The sequence below is a fragment of the Anolis sagrei genome, chromosome X (genome assembly GCF_037176765.1).
Source record: "Anolis sagrei isolate rAnoSag1 chromosome X, rAnoSag1.mat, whole genome shotgun sequence".
Classification (NCBI taxonomy): domain Eukaryota; kingdom Metazoa; phylum Chordata; class Lepidosauria; order Squamata; family Dactyloidae; genus Anolis; species Anolis sagrei.
Window position 1 is genome coordinate 81,408,082 of NC_090034.1, and position 21,446 is coordinate 81,429,527.

The 21,446-nt window shown below is 45.2% G+C and overlaps 1 protein-coding gene across 2 annotated transcripts in view; it reads left to right on the forward strand.

The window, feature by feature from the left end:
* The first annotated feature begins 8,393 nt into the window (after nucleotides 1-8,393).
* The window catches only part of KCNQ4 (potassium voltage-gated channel subfamily Q member 4), a 129,591-nt gene continuing 116,538 nt past the window's right edge, over nucleotides 8,394-21,446 (forward strand). Inside the window, exon 1 of one of the 2 annotated variants that reach the window (XM_060784169.2) lies at nucleotides 8,394-9,364. In XM_060784169.2, the coding sequence (XP_060640152.2) occupies nucleotides 9,048-9,364 (317 nt within the window). In that variant the 5' untranslated portion in view covers nucleotides 8,394-9,047. The remainder of the gene's footprint in view (nucleotides 9,365-21,446) is intronic. The other variant, XM_060784168.2, reaches the window with a different exon arrangement.

Consider the following 21,446-nt stretch of genomic DNA (forward strand, 5'->3'; position numbering starts at 1 on the left):
CACGCACACTCAATATGCCCAAATGTGAACACTGGTGTAATTTGGGGGAAATAGAGCTTTGACATTTGGGAGTGATATTTGCGAGGATTTATAGTTCACCTACAATCAAAGAGCATTCTGAATCCCACCAATGATAGAATTGGGCCAAACTTCCCACACAGAACCCCCATGACCTACAGAAAATACTGGAAGGGTTTGGTGGGCATCGACTTTGAGTTTTGGAGTTGTAGTTCACCTACATCCAGAGAGCACTAGGACTCAAACAATGATAGATGTTGACCAAACTTGGCACAGATACTCAATGTGCCCAAATCTGAACACTGATGGAGTTTGAGGAAAATAGACCTTGACATTTGGAAGCTGGAGTTGCTGAGATGTATACTGCCATCAAAGAGTGTTCTGAACCCCACCAATGATACAATTGGACCATACTTCCCACACAGAACCCACATGACCAACAGAAAATATTGCATTTTCTGAAGGTCTTTGGTGACCCCTCTGACACCCCTTGGTGACCCCCTCAGGGGTCCCGACCCCAGGTTGAGAAATGCTGCCTAAGTTGATATCAATTAAGAAAAGCACAATGCACCAAAATGCTCCCATCTAAACAAAGGTTCAAAACACCCTTCCTGCATAGGTTGCTTTCAAGCAAACTACCCTTTATTCTAACCATACTGCAATAAATCCTGCACAAAAAAAAATCTGACAATAGGATCACTATGTTTTGGGGTTAGGAGCTGTGACCATCAAAATTTGAATAACAGACTATGTTTGATTGAATTCTTGGGTCTGGAGGGTTCACTCTATAGTTCAGAAAAGGGCAATGAGCATGATAAGCAGTATAGAGCAGGCATGGGTAAACTTGCCCCCTCCCCAGGTTGTTAGGAATTGTGGGAGTTGAAGTCCAAAACACTTGGAGGGCCCAAGTTTGCCCATGCCTGGTATAAAGGATAAAAAAGGTACAGGGAAGCTGGAGTTGGGTGTGTTCAGCTTGGTGAAACGAAGACCTAAGGGGTGGCATGACTGCATTCTTGAAATACCTCCAGAACTGCTCAGAGAGGAGGAGGCCAGATTGTTCTTTACTGCCCTAAAGGACAAGACCAAGCCTAATGGTTTTAGGAAAGTAGATGCAGATTGGACAGTAGAAAGAACGTCTTGACAGAGTGTACAGTGAAACCAACTGTCCAGAAAAGTGGTGGGGTCTCCTTTCCCTGCTTCTTTCTCCTGAAACAGGACATAGATCTGGGATTGGAGAAGAAGCCCACGTGAACTGACAAGTTGGGACTCTTGTAGGGTGGGAGCATTGAGAAAAAGGAATGGGTTCATCAACCTTTCTGAGTTCTGAGAGGAAGAGAGAGGATGGAACAGAGACAAAGACCAGTGACAGGAAAATTGAAAAATGACAGACAGCTATGGAACGGACCAGTTTTGGCACTTGAATCCCATTGGTGATTCCAATGAGAGCAAGTCCATTCATTCAATGTTGACTTGTGGGTCAGCACTTGGGGTTTTTTTTGTTGTGTCAGGAGCGACTTGAGAAACTGCAAGTCGCTTCTGGTGTGAGAGAATTGGCTGTCTGCAAGGACGTCTGGATGTTTTGATGTTTTTACCACCCTTGTGGGAGGCTTCTCTCATGTCCCCGCATGAGGAGCTGGAGCTGATAGAAAGAGCTCATCCGTGCTCTCCCCAGATTCGAACCTGCGACCTGTCGGTCTTCAGTCCTGCTGGCACAGGGGTTTAACCCACTGTGCCACCGGGGCCTCCAATGGAGCACTTGGGTAAATCCCATTAACTCAGTGAGTCTAATCTACATGAGACAGGGCTACAGCTCCTAGAACCCACTTGCCAGCATGGTTATGTAGTCCTCCAAACTTTCCCAAGACTCGACCCCAAAGGTCCTCCCAAACTATTAGAATTCAGTGGGTCTGCTCTGCAATGTTTTGAAGTTGCAAGAAGGTGGATTTCTATTGAACATTAGAATAAACCTCTTGACAACTAGAATTGTTCAGCAATGGCCTGGAGAAGTGGAAGACTCGCCTTCTCACCCCAGAAAAGGCTGGACAGCTCCTTTCTTGCTGTGGTTGCTTTAGCTCAAGTGTAAGAGTCAAGCCCATGGCTCTCCAGATGCTGGACTAGAACGCCTATGTTCCTCATAATGAGATATCATGACTAGAGCTGATGGGAGTTGTAATCCAGTAAAGTCTGGAAGGCCGCAGTTTGTTCTGTTGAGTCAGGAGATCGGGGTTTGGATTTAGAGGCAAAGTTTGTGGAGATGATGTCTGGCTTTAAAATGCCCTTGAACCTGTCCCCAAACTCAGAGACACAAGGGCTGTTGTGTTGTAGTTTCTATCATCCCCAGTCCACATGGTTGATAAGTTTCATCTATGCTGATGATCATGCCATCACCGCTCAAGTAGGGAGGTTTGAAATGGTTGAACAGAAGCTCTCTGAAACTTCAGGTGCTCTTACTGCCTATTACAGGGAAAACCAACTGATTCCTAATCCATCTAAAATGCAGACGTGTGCTTTTCATCTTAAGAACAGACAAGCATCCCGAGCTCTAAGGATTACCTGGGAAGGAATCCCACTGGAGCATTGCAGCATGCTCAAATACCAGGGAGTCACTCTGGGCCATATTCTGACTTTTAAGAAGCACTGCTTGACTATCAAGCAAAAAGTGGGTGCTAGAAATAATATCATGCAAAAACTGACTGGCACAACCTGGGGATCACTACCAGATACAGTGAAGACATCTGCCCTTGTGCTTTGCTACTCTGCTGCTGAGTATGCATGCCCAGTGTGGGATACATATCACCATATTAAAATGGTGGATGTGGCTCTTAATGAAACATGCACCAAAATCATAGGATAACTTCATCCTATTCTATTGGATAAATTATACTGCTTAGCCGGTATTGTACCTCCTGTTATCCATCGGGAAGTAGCAGGCTATAATGAAAGGACCAAGGCATTGACATCTCCGGCCCATCCTTTCTTTGGATATCAGCCAGCACACCAATGTCCTGAGTCAAGAAATAGCTTCCTGAGATCTACAGAGATACTTGCATGAACATATCAGCAAGTGAGAGTGCAAAAGTGGCAGGATAAAACCCAGAACTGCAATCAGTGGCTGAGACCAGAGGAGAAACTCCCTCCTGGCCTCACATAAGACTGGATGACCTGGAAGGCACTGAACAGACTGCGCTCTGGCACCAGGAGATGCAGAACCAATCTTAAGAAATGGGGCTACAAAGAGGAGTCAGCGACATGTGAGTGTGGAGAAGAGCAAACCACAGATCACTGACTCCAATGCAACCTGAGCCCTGCCACATGCACAATGGAGGACTTTCACACAGCGATACCAGAAGCACTACCAGTGGCCAACTTCTGGTCAGAGGGCATTTAGTATAATGTCAAAGTTTTTGTTTGTGGTTTTTCTTATACATTATAATTGTACCCTCAATTCGCTTCTAAATGGTCGATGACACTATGTAGCACAATTTTTTTGTTCTTGGGTTATACATGTTATTTCCTAATTGGTTCTGGTTGTACCATAAAAGCACTGAAAAGTTTATTAAACTGCAAACACTTTCAAAGTAACAGCAAAGTAAAAACAGCTTTCAAAGTAAGGACCGCACAATTAAGCAGGATATTGATTTATTATTTATTTTTCATTTACAGCATTTATTTTCTGCCCTTCTCACCCACAGGGGACTCAGGGCGGGTCACAATGCACATATACATGGCAAACATTCAATGCCATAGACACACAATGTATATAGACAGACAAACAGAGGCTATTTAACTTTCCGGCTTCATAAAGGTATGCTCCAAATTCCAGCCACCGGAGGAGCTGTTGCTTCACCATCCACTTGTGACACCGATGGAGTACTTTCTCATTCCTTTGCATGCTGCTGGAGAGTTTTATGGCATCGTAAATTAGTTAAATTAGCCTCGCCGCATAAGCGGTACCTAAATTTCCTACTTGACAGATGCAACTGTCTTTCGGGCCGCAAAGACAGTGAACAATTATAGAAAGAGAATGGTTCATTCTTTATATTTCTCTTTTCCTTTGACTTTTTCTATCAATCTTTCCTATTTCAGAACCCAATTCTTCTTGATTCGCCCTGATGTATATTTGGTTCTTCTTTCAAGGATGTAGTCCTGGAGCATAAAGTCTGCTAGGTATCTGTACCATGTTTAAACTTCCCACTTTCTATGGTCTTTCTAACCCAAGGCCACAGTTGCTTGGGTGGCAACTATTATGCATTTTATAACCCCCCCCCCCAATCCTTGATGTTTTCATTCTTGTCTACTTTCTGGGTGAAACTGGGTTGTTGTAGTTTTTTTGGGGCTGTATGGCCATATTCTAGATGCATTCTCTCCTGACGTTTTGCCTGCATCTGTGGCAGGCATCCTCAGAGGTTATGAGGTTTTTTGGAAACCAGGAAAATTGGGTTTATATATCTGTGGAAGGTCCAGAGTGGGAGAAACAACTCTTGTCTGTTGGAGGTAGGTGTGAATATTTCAACTGGCCACCTTGATTAGCATTTGATGGCCTGACAGGTTTTAGGTGTGGCTTGTTACTGCCTGGGAAATTCCTTTGTTGAAAGGTGATTAGATGTTCCTGATTGTTTCTTGTTTGGAGTTCCCCTGTGTTTGAGTTTTGTTTTTTTATTTACTGTTATAATTTTAGAGGGTTTTTCTTAGTACTGGTAGCCAGATTTTGTTCATTTTCATGGTTTCCTCCTTTCTGTTGAAATTGTCCACATACTTGTGGATGTCAATGGCTTCTCTGTGTAGTCTGACATGGTGGTTGTGAGAGTGGTCCAGCATTTCTGTGTTCTCCAATAATATACTGTGTCCAAGTTGGTTCATCAGGTGCTCTGCTATGGCTGACTTCTCTGGTTGAAGTAGTCTGCAGTGCCTTTCATGTTCCTTGAGTTATGTTTGGGCATTGCTGCATTTCGTGGTCCCTATATAGACCTGTCCACAGCTGCATGGTATACAGTAGACTCCTGCTATTTCCTTTGCTGAATTTGTTGGATTTTCTTAGTGGGTCTGTAGGTTGTTTGTATGTTGTGTTTCTTCATCAGCTCCCCTATGTGGTCAGTGGTTCCCTTGATGTATGGCAAGAACACTTTTCCTCTGGGTGGATCTTTGTCTTTACTCTCATGGCTTGTTCCCGGTTTTGAAGCTCTTCTGATGTCTGAGGTGGAGTATCCATTGGCCTGTAAAGCCCAGTTTAGGTGGTTCAAGTAGACTTGCAGGAGGTGGGGTTCGCAGATTCTTTTTGCATGGTCTGCCAGGGCTTTAATTATGCTTCTTTTTTTTTTTTTTACTTGGGCAATGGTTGGAGTTTTATGTATTTATCTATTTGTGTGTGTAAGTTTTCTGTAAACTGTGTGACCTAATTGTTGATCTTTTTCGAGAATGACTAGAACATCTAGAAATGGCAATTTTCCTTCATTTTCTTTTTCCATAGTGAATTGGATGTTTGGGTGGATGCTGTTAAAATGGTCCAGGAACCTTTTCAGTTCTTTTTCTCCATGGCTCCAAATGGTGAAAGTGTTGTCCACATATCTGAACCATATAGTGGGCTTTTTTTGTTGCTGTTTCCAGGGCTTGTTTTTCCAAAGCGTTCCATGTAGAATAGAATCATAGAATCATAGAGAGAAGAGACTTCATGGGCTATCCAGTCCATTCCCCTGCCAAGAAGCAGGAAAATTGCATTCAAAGCACCCTCGACAGATAGCCATCCAGCCTCTGTTTAAAAGCTACCAAAGAAGGATCCTCCACCACACTCTCTCCACTCTCCCCACCAGCAGAGAGTTCCACTGCTGAATGGCTCCCACAGTCAGGAAGTTCTTCCTAATGTTCAGATGGAATCTCCTTTCTTGTAGTTTGAAGCCATTGTTCTGTGTCCTGGTCTCCAGGGCAGCAGAAAACAATTCCTCTCACATATGTATACATGGCTACAGGCCCGTAGCCAGGATTTTGTTTCCGGGGGGGGGGGGGGGGGGGGGGGGCTGAGTTTGGTTCGGGGGGGGGGGGCTGAGTCTGAGTGAAAGAGGGTTTACCCTAGCAAACCTTTTGTATCGTTACCCCAATACCCCCATGCATATGGGATATATTGAGCATGTTGATCAGATCATGATATGAATAAACATAACAGTTTAAATAATGTACCAGTAAGGCCTTCTCGCGGACCACCATGAGAATTTCGTGGGGGGGCTGAAGCCCCCCAAGCCCCACCCCCAGCTACATGTCTGCATGGCTATCATGTCTCCTCTCAGCCTTCTCTTCTTCAGGGTAAACATGCCCAGCTCTTTAAGCCGTTCCTCATAGGGCTTGTTCTCCAGACCCTTGATCATTTTAGTCGCCCTCCTCTGGACACATTCAAGCTTGTCAATATCTCTCTTCAACTGTGGTGCCCAGAATTGGACACAATATTCCAGATGTGGTCTAACCAAGGCAGAACAGAGGAGTAGCATTACTTCCCTAGATCTAGACACTATGCTCCTATTGATGCAGGCCAAAATCCCATTGGCTATGATGACTGGGCTGAGAGGGCTCCCCATAGGTACTCCATCTTTCTGTTCATATAATTCATTCTGGGTGAAAAATTGTTTTGTATTCAAAACCAATGTATGCCCAATTAATTGTTTCTTTCTTTTTCGTTACATCAGTGTTTCTCTACCTGGGGGTCGGGACCCCTGGGGGGGTCACGAGGGGGTGTCAGAGGGGTCCCCAAAGACCATCAAAAACCACAGTATTTTCTGTTGGTCATGGGGGTTCTGTGTGGGAAGTTTGGCCCAATTCTATCATTGGTGGAGTTCAGAAAGCTCTTTGATTGTAGGTGAACTATAAATCCCAGCAACTACAACTCCCAAATGTGAAGGCCTATTTTCCCCAAACTCCACTAGTGTTCACATTTGGGCATATTGAGTATTCATGCCAAGTTTGGCCCAGATCTATTATTGTTTGAGCCCACAGTGCTTTCTGGATATATGTGAACTACAACTCCCAAACTCAAGGTCAAACCCTTCCAATATATTTCTCTTGGTCATTGGAGGTTTGTGTGCCAAGATTGGTTCAATTCCATTGTTGGTGGAGCTAAGAATGCTCTTTGATTGTAGGCAAACTATAAATCCCAGTAACTATAACTCCCAAATATCAAAATCAATTCCAAATTTAGGCATATTGAGTATTTGTGCCAAATTTGGTCCAGTGAATGAGAATACATCCTGCATATCAGATATTTACATTACAATTAATAATAGTAGCAAAATTACAGTTCTGAAGTAGCAACAACAATAATTTTTATAATTGGGGGTCACCACAACATGAGGAACTGTATTATGGGGTCACGGCATTAGAAAGGTTGAGAACACTGCTTTACATTATTATACATTTTTGTACTCTGTCTCATTCCCACCACATAGGTATATAGGAGCCAATTTTTCCACATCTGGACCACTTACTCTCAAGATGTCATCCTGGCGTTCCTTCCAGTGCTCAATAGAAAGTGACCTTCTCATAGCCTTAACAACCTGGGGGTCACAACCAGATACAGTGGAGACATCTGCCCTTGCGCTGTGCTACTCTGCTGCTGAGTATGCATGCCCAGTGTGGAACACATCTCACCACACTAAAGCAGTGGATGTGGCTCTTAATGAGACATGCCGCATTATCACAGGGTGCCTGCGCCCTACACCACTGGAAAAATTACACTGTCTAGCCGGTATTGCACCACCTGACATCCGCCGGGAAGTAGCAGCCAATAGTGAAAGGACCAAGGCAGAGACATCTCCAGCCCATCCCCTGTTTGGGTATCAGCCAGCACGTCAACGACTTAAATCTAGAAATAGTTTTCTAAGATCTACAGAGACACTCACTGGAACACCTCAGCAAGCGAGAGTCCAAAAGTGGCAGGCCCAAACCCAGAACCTCAACCAATGGCTGATACCCAATGAGAGACTCCCCCCTGGGCACACAGAGGACTGGGCGACCTGGAAGGCACTGAACAGACTGCGCTCTGGCACCACGAGATGCAGAGCCAACCTTCAGAAATGGGGCTACAAAGTGGAATCCTCGACATGCGAGTGTGGAGAGGAGCAAACCACTGACCACCTGCTGCAATGCACCCTGAGCCCTGCCACATGCACAATGGAGGACCTTCTTGCAGCAACACCAGAGGCACTCCAAGCGGCCAGATACTGGTCAAAGGACATTTAATCAACTCTCATACTCACAAATTCTGTAATCTGCTTGTTTGCTTTGTTTCTGTTAGAAATGTAATATAATTTGACTGGTTGTTCTGACACGACAAAATAGCCTTAACTCGAAGATGTTGGGACTCTTTAAATGATCCAGGAAACCACTGGGAGGCGGGGAGAGGCCGAGGAGCAAGGCGGGGAGCAGAGCGAGAAGGAGAGAGCGGAGAAGAGGAGGAAAGGAGGGAGCTGGGAGGGTGGAGATGCCATGTGAGCTTGGAAAGCAGCAAAAGGCAGGTGGAGAGACCCTAGAGGATGGAGAGGGAGAAGGAGGAGGAAGAGAGTCCGGTCACAGACGCAGCAGCAGCAGCAAAAGCAACAGCAGCGAAGTCTTCTTCTCCTCCTTTCCCCAAACCCTTCCGGCGCGAAGCGGGTGCGCAACCAGGGACTCTTCTTAACTTGGGCGGAGAGGCGGAGAAGCCCTGAACCAAGGGGCCTCGGAAGCAAACGCCCAACTCTTGGGGGCCTCCTCTCTCGCGTGAAGGACCCCCAACTTTCCCCGGATGCCTTGAAGGCTGGATCGGAGGGGGGCGCACAAGCAAGCGAGGGTCGCGCTTTGGAGAGCTTCGTCTTGCCGTGCGCCTTGGAGCGCCTTTTGGGGAAAAGCGAGCGACTGAAGTTGTGGAGACCTGGGAGAGCCGAAGGAGGAAGAGGAGGCTGCCGAGGAGAAGTGGAAGGCGACGCGGAGCCGTCGGAAGGGCCATGCCGCCGGGCTGAGGCGCTTCTCCTCCTCCTTCTCCGATGCCTTGAGAGACTTCTGCCCCAAGCGCCATGGCTGGAGCGTCGGGAGGCTCTTCGGCTCCTCTCTCCGGGGAAGCCCAGCCCCGTGGAGAGTTCGTGGCCCTCACCGCCGTTCAGACCGAGAGCGGAGAGGGGCCCCCGGCCGCCGCCACCTCCTCCTCGGCGCCCCCAACGGCCGGCACCAGCCCGCGGCGCCTGGGTCTCCTGGGCACCCCTTTGCCGGTTCCTCCGGGGGGATCCGCCGCCCGCTCCTCCGCCTCGCACAAGCGCTACCGCCGCCTCCAGAACTGCCTCTACAACGTGCTGGAGAGACCCCGCGGATGGGCCTTCATCTACCACGCATTCATGTGAGTCACGCTCCCGGGGTCCCTGGAATAGAACCCCAGAATCCCACTTGGAAGGGACCCCCCCAAGGGCCACCCATTCCCATCCCCTTCTGCCAGACAGCAAAACAGAATCAAGCCTCACCCAACAGATGGTCATGTTGGAAGAGAGACTTCCAAAGGGCCACCCAGTCCAAACCCCCTTCTGCCAGGCAAGGAGGCACAATCAGACCCCTCCCGAAAGATTGCCATCCTCATTTTGCTTAACAATCTTCAGAGAAGGATCATAGAAACTTACAGTTGGAAGGGACCCCCAAGGGCCACCTCGGCTAATCTTCTTCTGCTAGGCAAGGGGGCACAATCAAACCTCTCCCGATAAATGGCCATGTTGGAAGAGAGACAAGGAGGCACAATCAGACCCCTCCCGAAAGATGGCCATCCTGCCTTTGCTTAACAATCTTCAGAGAATGATCATAGAAACTTACAGTTGGAAAGGACCCCCAAGGGCCATCCCAGCTAACCCTCTTCTGCTAGGCAGGGGGGCACAATCAAACCTCTCCGGATAGATGGCCATGTTGGAAGAGACACAAGGAGGCACAATCAGACCCCTCCCGAAAGATGGCCATCCTGCCTTTGCTTAACAATCTTCAGAGAAGGATAATAGAAACTTACAGTTGGAAGGGACCCCCAAGGGGCCACCCTGTCTAACCCTTTTCTACCAGGCAGGGAGGCACAATCAGACCCCTCCCGAAAGATGACCGGATGGCAGGATTGCCTTTGCTTAACAATCTTCGGAGAAGGATAATAGAACCTTAGAGTTGGAAGGGATTGCAAGGGCCATCCCATGTAACCCCCTTCTGCCAGGCAGCAAAACACAATCAAATCTCTCATGATAGATGGCCATGTTGGAAGAGAGACCCCCAAAGGGCCACCCCGTCTAACCCCCTTCTGCTAGACAGGGAGGCACAATCAGATCCTTCCCAACAGATGGCCATGTTCGAAGAGAGACCCCCAAAGGGCCACCCCATCTAACTCCCGTCTGTTAGGCAGGGAGGCACAATCAGACCCCTCTAGACCCATGGCTATCCAGCCTTTGCTTAAAAATCCCCAGAGAAGGCTCATAGACCCTAGAATTGGAAAAGACCCCAAGGGTCATCGCATGTAACCCTCTTCTGCCAGGCAGCAAAACACAATCAAGCCTCCCCCGACAGATGGACATGTTGGAAGAGAGACCCACCCCCCAAAGGGCCGCTCAGTCTAACCCCCTTCTGCCAGGCAGGGAGGCACAATTAGACCTCTCCCGACAGATGGCCATTCAGCCTTTGCTTAAAATTCCCCAGAGAAAGGTAATTGAGCCCTCGAGGTGGAAAAGATCCCAAGGGCCATCCAGTCCAAACTACTGCCCTGCAACAAAACACAATTAAACCATTCCCAACAGATGGCCATCCAGCCTTTGCTTCACAATCTCCAGAGAAGCATCACAGAACCTTAGAGTCGGAAGGGACCCCCCAAGGGCCACCCCATCTAACCCCCTTCTGCCAGACAAGGAGGCACAATCAGACCCCTCCTGACAGAGAGCTATCCAGTCTTTGCTTAAAAATCCTCAGAGAAGGATAATTGAGCCCTAGAGGTGGAAAAGATCCCAAGGGCCATCCAGTCCAAACTACTGCCCTGCAGCAAAGCACAATCAAACCACTCCCGACAGATGGCCATCAAGCCTTTGCTTTGCAATCTCCAGAGAAGCATCATAGAACCTTAGAGTCGGAAGGGGTCCCCCAAGGGACATCACATCTAACCCCCTTCTGCCAGACAGAGGGGCACAATCAGACCCCTCCCGACAGAGAGTTAACCAGCCTTTGCATAAAAATCCCCAGAGAATGGCCATAGAACCCAAAGGCCACCCAGTCTAACTCCCTTCTGCTAGACATGGAGGCACAATCAAAACCCACCCAACAGATGGCCATCCAGCCTCTATTTCAGTGGTTCCCAACATTTATTTTGACCAGGGACCGCATTGACCAGGGACCACTCTCCGACATTAGTACCAAAAGGGTTACGAATCAGTTTTTGGTCAACTTTATATTTGGTTTGGTTATTTTGGGGTGCCGATTCAGAAAATTGCATTGGATAGAGCACATCAGTTCTAGCTTCTGATCTAGAACATACGCCATCCAGTAGTCGCCATCTGCTCCCTACAGAAAACCATATTTCATAAGCTTCGGAACTATAAGAGGGTTTCACAAGATCGATTTCTCTCATTGCAACAGTGTAGTAATGGTGAGGCCACTGACCATATTTTAGTTCTTGCAGACCACTGGTGGTCCACAGACCACAGCTTAAGAACCACTGCTCTATTTAGAGAAATTTGGAATTAATGGGCTGAGTTGTTCTCTTCATGTCAAAGAATCCTGGATGTGAAAGAGACCCCAAGCGCCGTCCAGTCCAACCCCAATGAAAGCGCTCCCAAAAGATGAAAGTCCAGCTTTAAAAACCTCCACAGAAGGAGACTCCACTGGACTCTGAATGGGTACCCAAGGGCTATCCAGCTCAACGCCATTCTGCAAGGCAGGAAGGCACAATCCAAGCCCTCCTGGCAGATGGCCATCCAGCCTTTGTTTCCAAAGGAGACTCCAACAGACTCCCGGCCAGCATATTCCTTTCTCAAAACGTTCTTATTGTCAAGAAGTTTTTCCTAATGCTTAGGTGAAATATCTTTTCCTGTCCCAGTCTCTCAATTCCCTCCCCAAAACTGAGATGGAAGACTATTAGGGCTCTCTTCATGGGGGTCACCTTTAACAGATTAGAGTGCTGGGCCCAAAATTAACACAACAAGAAGCGTACACTTAGTCAGGAAAAAAAATGAAATGCCCACAAATAGGAGGAATGACACTGGCTTGAAAATAGTCCATCCAAAAGGGATGTAGGAGTCTTAGCAAAGCAAAGTTAAACACAGCTCAACAGCCAAGAAAGTCAGCGGCATTCTAGGTGGCATCGATAGGAGTATAGTTCCAGGGAAGTCATAGTAGCATCTAGTCTGCTTGTTCGGACCTCTCCTGGAATAATCCTGTTTCAAGTTCTGGGCACCACAATATCAAGAGGGAGATGGACAAGATGGAAGGGGTCCAGAGATGAGGAAATGAGGAATCCCTTTGAGATAGCGTTTCTCAACCTGGGGGTTGGGACCCCTAGAGGGTCACGAGGGGGTGTCAAAGGAGTCGCCAAAGACCATTAGAATTTTCTGTTGGTCATGGGGGCTCTGTGTGGGAAATCTGGCCCAATTCTATCATTGGTGGGATTCGGAATGCTTATGTCCTTATGTCAAGGTCTATTTCCCCCAAAGTCTGGACATATTGAGTATTTGTGCCAAGTTTGGTCCAGATCCATCATTGTTTGAGTCCACAGTGCTCCCTGGGTGAAGGTGAACTACAACTCCAAAACTCACTGCCTGCCAAAGCCTTCCAATATTTTCTGTTGGTCATGGGAGTTCTGTGTGGGAAGTTTGGCCCAATTCTATCATTGGTGGGGTTCATGATCTTTGATTGTAGCTGAACTATAAATCCCAGCGCATACAACTCTTAAATGTCAAGGTAAATTTCCCTCAAACTTCGCCAGTATTCACATATGGACATATTGAGTATTTGCGCCAAGTTTAGACCAGATCCTTCATTATTTGAGTCCACAGTGCTCTCTGGATGTAGGTGAACTACAACTCCAAACCTCAAGGTCAATGCCCACCAAACCCTTCCAATATTTTCTGTTGGTCATGGGAGTTCTGTGTGGGAAGTTTGGCTCAATTCTATCATTGGTGGGGTTCAGAATGCTCTTTGATTGTAGGTGAACTATAAATCCCAGCAACTACAACTCCCAAATGACAAAATCAATCCTCCCCTAACCTCGCCAGTATTCAAATTTGGGCACATTGGGTATCCGTGCCAAATTTGGTCCACTGAATGAAAATATATCCTGCTTATCAGATATTTACATTACGATTCATAATAGTAGCAAAATTATAGTTAGGAAAGTACCAACAAAAATAATTTTATGGTTGGGGGTCACCCCAACATGAGGAACTGTATTAAGGTGTCGTAGCATTAGGAATGTTGAGAACTGCTGCTCCGAAAAGTGGCTTAAGGAACTGGGGGTATTAAGAGACGAGATGGTTAAGAAGGAACACGAGAGCTGTGTTTAGATATTAGAATGGGTGTTATGTTGAGGAAAGAGCCAGCATGTTTTCTATTGCTCCAGAGCAGGCATGGGCAAACTTTGGACCTCCAAGTGTTTTGGATTTCAACTCTCACTATCCCTAATTTAAGTGGCTGAGAGGGGAAAGGAAGGGACCCAAGGCTGTTAGGAATTGTGGGAATTGAAGTCCAAAACACTTGGAGGGAGGACTCAAGTTTGCCCATGCCTGCTCCAGAGACTGATTGTTTCTTCTCTGGAATATCCCTGTTTTTGAGTGTTGTTTTTTATTTACAGTCCCAACAAAGTATTCCCCCAGGTAGGAAGCAGCCAAACCTTGAAGCTGCAAAGCTATTCAGTGCTAATCAAGGTGATCAATTGCAGCATTCACACCTGCCCCAAACAGACAAGAGTTCTTTCTCCCACCCTGAACATTCCACAAATATATAAACCCCACTTGCTTAGTTTCCAATATACCTCACAACCTCTGGGGATGCCTGCCATAAATGTGGGTGAAATGTCAGGAGAGAATGCTTCTGAAACATGGCCATACAGCCCAGAAAACTCAAGCAACCCAGGCTCACTTTAACTGCCATGGCTCAATGCTATGGACCACTGGGAGTTGTAGTTTGACATGGTCTTTCTCTGCCAAAGACTGCTGGTACCAAACTATAATTGCCAGGTTTCCATAACAATGAGCCCTGGTGTTTAAAGTAGTGTCAAACTGCATTCATTCTGCAGTGCGGATTTTATTTTTATTTATCACATCAGAAGCAAACTGAGGGTACAGTTGAAATATATATATATATATATATAAACACAGAGTTTAAAAACTAAAGTCTATAAGTGAAATGCATTGATGTTTCTTATGTACACATAGTCTGAAGGTCATTTTATACACATTTTTTTATTTTTGCACATGAAACAAAGTTTGCACACACGGATCCATCTAATAACAAAGGTGTTGCTCTCTCAGCCATCCAGGTGGACAATTTTGGAGGACTCCAGATTTCTATATGAAGGATATTTTATTTTATTTATTGTATCAGAAGTGAACTGAGGGCACAGCTGTAATGTATTTAAAAACACAAACAAAGTTTAAAAACTTGGTATTGTACTAAATGTCCTTTGACCTATAGCTGGCCATTTGAAGGTCCTCCATTGTGCATGTGGCAGGGCTCAGACTGTATTGGAATAGGTGGTCTGTGTTTGCTCTTCTCCACACTCGCATGTCATGGACTCCACTTCGTAGCCCCATTTCTTAAGGTTGGCTCTGCATCTTGTGGTGCCAGAGCGCAGTCTATTCAGTCCCTTCCAAGTTGCCCAGTCTTCTGTGTGCCCAGGAGGGAGTCTCTCATTTGGTATTAGCCACTGATTGAGGCTTAGCCTGCCACTTTTGGACTCTTGCTTGCTGAGGTGTTCCTGTGAGTATTTTTGCAGATTTGCAAGTTACTTCTGGTGTGAGAGAATCAGCAGTCTACAAAGACGTTGTCCAGGGGACGCCTGGATGCGTTGCAATCCTGTGTGGAGGCTTCTCTCATGTCCCTTGCAGTGTGGATGCACCTCTGGTTCCCTTGGAGAGAAAATAACATACCAAGACATTCTAGTTATCTAGTGGCTGAAAGGCAGGATAATACAATCATTTCTTGGATGGGGAAAAAAAAATGATATTCTAGGCTTCTCTTTGGGTCTTTGCAAAGTTGTATGCCGGCCCAGCAATGATCACGCAATGCCGAAGACTTTAAAAATCATTTTAAAATAGCGTGTGTGCTCCTGTGAATTTAGCTTATTCCCATACTCCTAAGGCGTTTATAGTTTGATTGCATTTTAAAAATTACTCGGTTTTATTGTCTTATGCTTCCATTTCATTAGAGAGCAGCCTTTATATGCGGCAAGTAAAATAAATAGAGATTAAAGTATTTGGTTAATGCTAAGCTGGTTTACGGCAGACTTGGAGACCTCGAGAATTCCCTTGTTGTCGGAGATGTCTAGGATTCGGCAAAGAACTGGGTCAAATGGATGGTGTGTTATTGATTTTCGGCATAGATAGAACTGGTCCTGTGATATTTGTATATCCAGCTATGCCTTCTGTATCATATTCCTCTTATTAGAGGAGGCTGTTTTGAATATCTCATGGGGAAAGGAACACGAAGCATGGCAAATTGGTGGCTGTGATGCAGTGGCCGTATCCATATGTAACAACAAGCCAGGACTCACGGGGAATCATTGAATCGTAGAGATCCAAAAGCAGAACTTTGGCATGACTTCTAACCCCAATATTCTTATTTATTTTTTCTTATAGAATAGTTTGAAAACCAGCAACACATGCTGGCTTCTTGCTGGTTTGCAATCCTGGCTTGTTGGGGGAAGAGATGGTTTGGAGCCCAGACACAATGCAAAGTTATTGTTTTTCGTGTTTGTTCAGCTCTTTGGACAAAAGCAAAACAGGAGCATGAAATTGTGTGAATCTCATGCAGAATGATGCCATCATTATCCAGGAACTCTGGTTTGCCAGGCCAATGCTTTCCATCATGATTTATTTCCTGGTATTTTGTTCTAACCAGCATCTTTTCTGTTTCCTGTCTTTTTTCCATTTCCATTTTGTGGCATTCCAGAACTGTGCTTCAGCTTTCCTTAACTAGGTCCTCATCAGTCATAGCGGTCACCAACAAAACCGTAGGAGGCACTAAGGGTACATTCACACTGTAGACTTAGCCCAATTTGACACCACTTCAACTACTTGACTCAATGCTATGGGGTCCTGGGAGTTGTAGTTTGGAGAGTTACTAGCATTCTTGGGCAGAGAACGCTGGTGAAGCTACAACTCCATAGCATTGGACTATGGCAGTTAAAGTGGTGTCAAACCACATTAATTCTAGTGTCGATGCACCCTAAGAAACCCCTTTATTGAATGAAGTGACAGAAGGGGGCCCTGACAAGATTACTTACTTACTTACTTACTTTGGCAATCCCTCGTTTTCCGAGGAGGATTGTCTTCCAGTAGTCTTGTGGGTCCGTATGTGGCTGTGGAGCCCAATTCTTGCTCTGCATCTTCTTCTGCAGTGAGGGCATTGGTTTACAGGTGGGAGGCGGTCTCGGTCGGGGTTGGCTTGACATGCCTTCCTCTTGGCACGCTTCTCCCTTTCGCCCTCCATTCGTGCCTCTTCAAATTCTGCAGCACTGCTGGTCACTGCTGACCTCCAGCTGGAGCGCTCAAGGGCCAGGGCTTCCCAGTTCTCAGTGTCTATGCCAGAGTTTTTAAGGTTGGCTTTGAGCCCATCTTCAAATCTCTTTTCCTGTCCACCAACATTTCGTTTTCCGTTCTTAAGTTCAGAGTAGAGCAACTGCTTTGGGAGACGGTGGTTGGGCATCCGGACAACATGGCCGGTCTAGCAGAGTTGATGGCAGAGGACCATCCTCCTGACAAGATTACACATTGCAAATTGGGATCAATATACATTGATATACAGTGAACCCTATTGTACAACGCACATTGGTGTGACCTATATTGGCATGCAGTGCAACATATGTTTATTTCTTATTTATTTATTTACCATATTTATATACTGCCCCTCTCAGCCCAGAAGTAACTTGGAGAGGTTCACAATTGGCAACAATTCGATGCCTCGACAATTATACCAAATAAAATCATAAAATACTGTTAAAAACATTAACGTACAGTGATACTCATTGTCTTCTGCCAGAGATTGACGTTTCACAATTGCACCATTCCACTTCCTGCAGACCTAAGTCCACTTATGAATCGTAGAATTAAAGGATGGGAAGAGACACAAGGGCCATCCAGTCCAACCTCAATCTGCCACACAAAAATGCACAATCCAAGCCCTCCTTGCAGATGGCCATCCAGCCTCTGCTTAAAAACCTCCAGAGAAAGAGATTCCACCAGAATCCCAGACAGCAGTATATTCCGACATTGAACCATCAGTTTTTTCAAGTTTAGGTGGAATGCCTTTTCTGCGGTTTGAATCTATGGCTCGGTTGTGTCCTGGAGGAGCAGAAAACAAGCTTACCCCTCCTCGAGGTAACATTCTTCCAAATAATAATAATAATAATATACACAACAAGATTAGTACACAGCAAACAAGATCACTATACTGGCCTTTGATACTTCCCAAGTATCTAGGACTGTGTGATGTATTGGCGAATAATGTGTGCAGATCCAAGTAGGGTGGCCTTTTGCAACGGACAGATGGTAATTTTATTATTTGTTTATTTGTTTATGGTATTTGTATACCACCTTTCTCAGCCTGAAGGCAACTCAAGGGGTTTTACAGTCTGCAACAATTCGATGCCATGGCAGACATAAAAATACAGTTAAAAACATTTAGCATATAATATAAAAACCATATAAAAACAATAAGAAACATAAATCATCAGCGTTTCCTTACCAAACTGGTTTTCCAGTCACATCATCAAGTTGTTCCATAGTTCCATATTTGCCTGTTACGCTGCATTTGCGAAAGCTTGCTCAAAGAGCCAGGGTTTGACTTTTTTTCAAAATGTCAGGAGGGAAAGGGTCAATCTAATATCCCTAGGGAGGGCGTTCCACAGCCAAGGGGCCACCACTGAGAAGGCCCTGTCTCTCGTCCCTGCTAGACGCACCTGCAAAGGAGGTGAGACTGAGAGCAGGGCCTCCCCGGATGATCTCAGAGTCCTAGATGGTTCAGCGCCAATTGTTTTTAAGTGCAGGCCAAGGTCTTTGGGCACTGCACCCAGTGTGCCGATCACCACTGGGACTACCTTTATTATTATTATTATTATTATTATTATTATTATTAACTTTATTTATACCCCGCAAAATCTCCCGAAGGACTCGATGCAGCTTTACTGGCTTGTGCCAGAGCCTTTGCAGTTTGATCTTTAAATCTTCATATATTACTACTACTACTGTTATTATTATTATTACTGCTACTACTACTACTATATGTGGAGTTTCTCTCCACAAAGAAAACTCAAAGTGGCCACCATGTCCCTCTCAACCTTCTCTTCTCCAAGCTAAACATCCTTAACTTCCTAAGCCATTCCTTATCAGGATTCATGGTTCCCAGCCTTTTGACCAATTGGGTCTCCCTTCTGTGGACACCTTACACCATGTTCATCTCCTTTTATTTATTTTATACACCATATTTATACCTCACCCTTTTCACCCTTTAAGGGACTCAGAGCGGCTCACATATATAGGCAGCGATTCGATGCCACATGAACATACATGAAGTAAAATATATATAGACATTAAAACAATCACTAAAAACACCCCACACATTAAAAACCACTTATTTAAAATTACGCAGTCCAATATCATAGTCCAAGGCCATCCCAATTGTCATTGCACTATTCTGGGTTTTCTTATTGAACTGTTACTAACCAAAAGTTTGGTCCCACATCCATGTTTTTAGCTTGAATGACGATGCTCAGAACTGGATATAATATTCAGGTTGGCCAAGGTCTAACCACGGCAGAATGGTATGAGGCTATGACTTCTCACCATCTAGACCAGGGGTCCTCAAACTTTTTAAACAGAGGGCCAGGTCACAGTCCCACAAACTGTTGGAGGGCCGGATTATAATTTGAAAAAAGCATGAATGAATTCCTATGCACACTACACATATCTTATTTGTAGTGCAAGAAACACTTAAAAACAATAAAATGAAGAAGAATTTAATCAAATATAAACTTATTAGTATTTCAGTGGGAAGCGTGGGCCTGCTTTTGGTAGATGAGATAGACTTGTTGTTGTTGTTGTTGTTGTTGTTGTTGTTGTTGTTGTTGTGTGTTTTCAAGTCATTTCAGACTTAGGTTGACCCTGAGTGAGGGCCGGGTAAAGGACCTTGGAGGGCCGTATTTGGCCCTCAGGCCTTAGTTTGAGGACCCCTGATCTAGACCCTCAACCAGAGCTTTCCAAACATGGTGCAAAGTCATAGTCTCACTCAATTCTGCCTTGGTTAGACCTTGGCCAACCTGAATATTAGATCCAATTCTGAGCAATGTTGCCATCATTTTGAGACATGCACAGTCATTCAGTTTTACAAGCAAAACCAACATTTAAACCAACCATTTATAAGAGTTTCATTCTCTCTATCTCCCCCCTCTCTATATAATATACTGTATGTTTCATATAAATGTTTCTGTTCAAATCAGGTTTGGATTTTTTCCTTTACGCTTCTTATGCCCCACAGTGGATTCTTGTGTTGCTTCCTCTATAGTCGCTCCATGGAAAACATCACAAACATTGTCAACCGATTTTCTTTTCTTAATTAGAAACATGCCCATTTTACTGCAAGTAAAATTGATTGCAAGTCAATCAACAAATTGTGTAAATTATAAACATAGTTTGAGTCCACAGTGCTCTCTGGATGTAGGTAAACTACAACTCCAAAACTCAAGGTCAATGCCTACCAAACCCTTCCAGTATTTTCTGTTGGTCACAGGAGTTCTGTGTCCCAAATTTGGTTCAATTCCATTGTTGGTGGAGTTCAGAATGCTCTTTGATTGTAGGTGAACTATAAATCCCAGCAACTACAATTCCCAAATGACAAAATTAATCTTCCTCCAACCCCACTAGTATTCACATTTTGCGTTTTGGGTATTGTGCCAAATTTGGTTCAGCGAAAATACATCCTGCATATCAGATATTTACATTCAGTAGCAAAGTTACAGTTATGGAGTAGCAACGAAAATAATTTTATGGTTGGGAGTCACCACAACATGCGGAACTCTATTAAGGGGTCGTGGCATTGTGGGGTCTTGCAAGGTTCCATTCTGTCTCCCATGCTTTTCAACATCTACATGAAACTGCTGGGAGAGGTCATCCGGAGTTTTGGATTTGGGTGCCATCTCTACGCAGATGACACGCAACTCTACTACTCTTTTCCACCTAATTCCAAGGAAGCCCCTTGGGTGCTGGACGAGTGCCTGGCCACAATACAACAACAAAAACAATAGCAATAGTAATACAAACGATAAATAAACTCATAAACAGTGGTCTGGATGAGGAGGAACAAGCTGAGGATCAATCCCGACAAGACAGAGGTCCTCCTGGTCGATTGTAAACCAGATCGGGGTATAGGGTGGCAACCTGTGTTGGATGGGGTTGCACTCCCCCTGAAGTCACAGCCCTAAACGGTTTGGGACCTGCCTACCTATGTGACCACATCACTGTGTACGAACCCACACGATCTCTTCGATCATCTGGAGAAGCCCTTCTCGCACTCCCGCCTCCATCGCAAGCGCGACTGGCTGGGACGAGGGACAGGGCCTTCTCGGTGGTGGCCCCTCGACTCTGGAACTCACTCCCCAGGGATATCAGACATGCCCCAATGCTGGAAGTCTTTAGGAGGAGCCTGAAAACGTGGTTGTTCCAGTGTGCCTTCCCAGAATAAGGAAACTCCCAGCAATATGTCCCTAAATGCATTTTTTAGTGATCTAGGATTGTCTACATGCTCTATCCCTCTCCAAAATTTCTATCCTGTTTATATGTCACCTGGTCACGCCCAGCATTATTTTTTAAAATTTTAATCAGTACATTGGCCTTGCCATAGGTTTTTAAATGTCGCTGTGTCATTGTTAATGTTTATTGCTATTTTCTGTTTATGAGTTTATGTATTGTTTGTATTACTATTGTTATTGTTTTTGTTGTTGTATTGTTGTATTGTGGGCTCGGCCTCATGTAAGCCGCACCGAGTCCCTTGAGGAGATGGTAGTGGGGTACAAATAAATAATAATAATAATAATAATAATAATAATAATAATTATTATTATTATTAGGAAGGTTGAAAAACACTGCCCTAGACGCCTATTGATGCAGTCTAGAATCACATTGGCTTTGTTAGCTGCCACATGACACCGTTGACTCAAGGCTCCAACAGGATTCCAGTGGTTGTTTGTTTGCAGACAATATTCAGGTTTT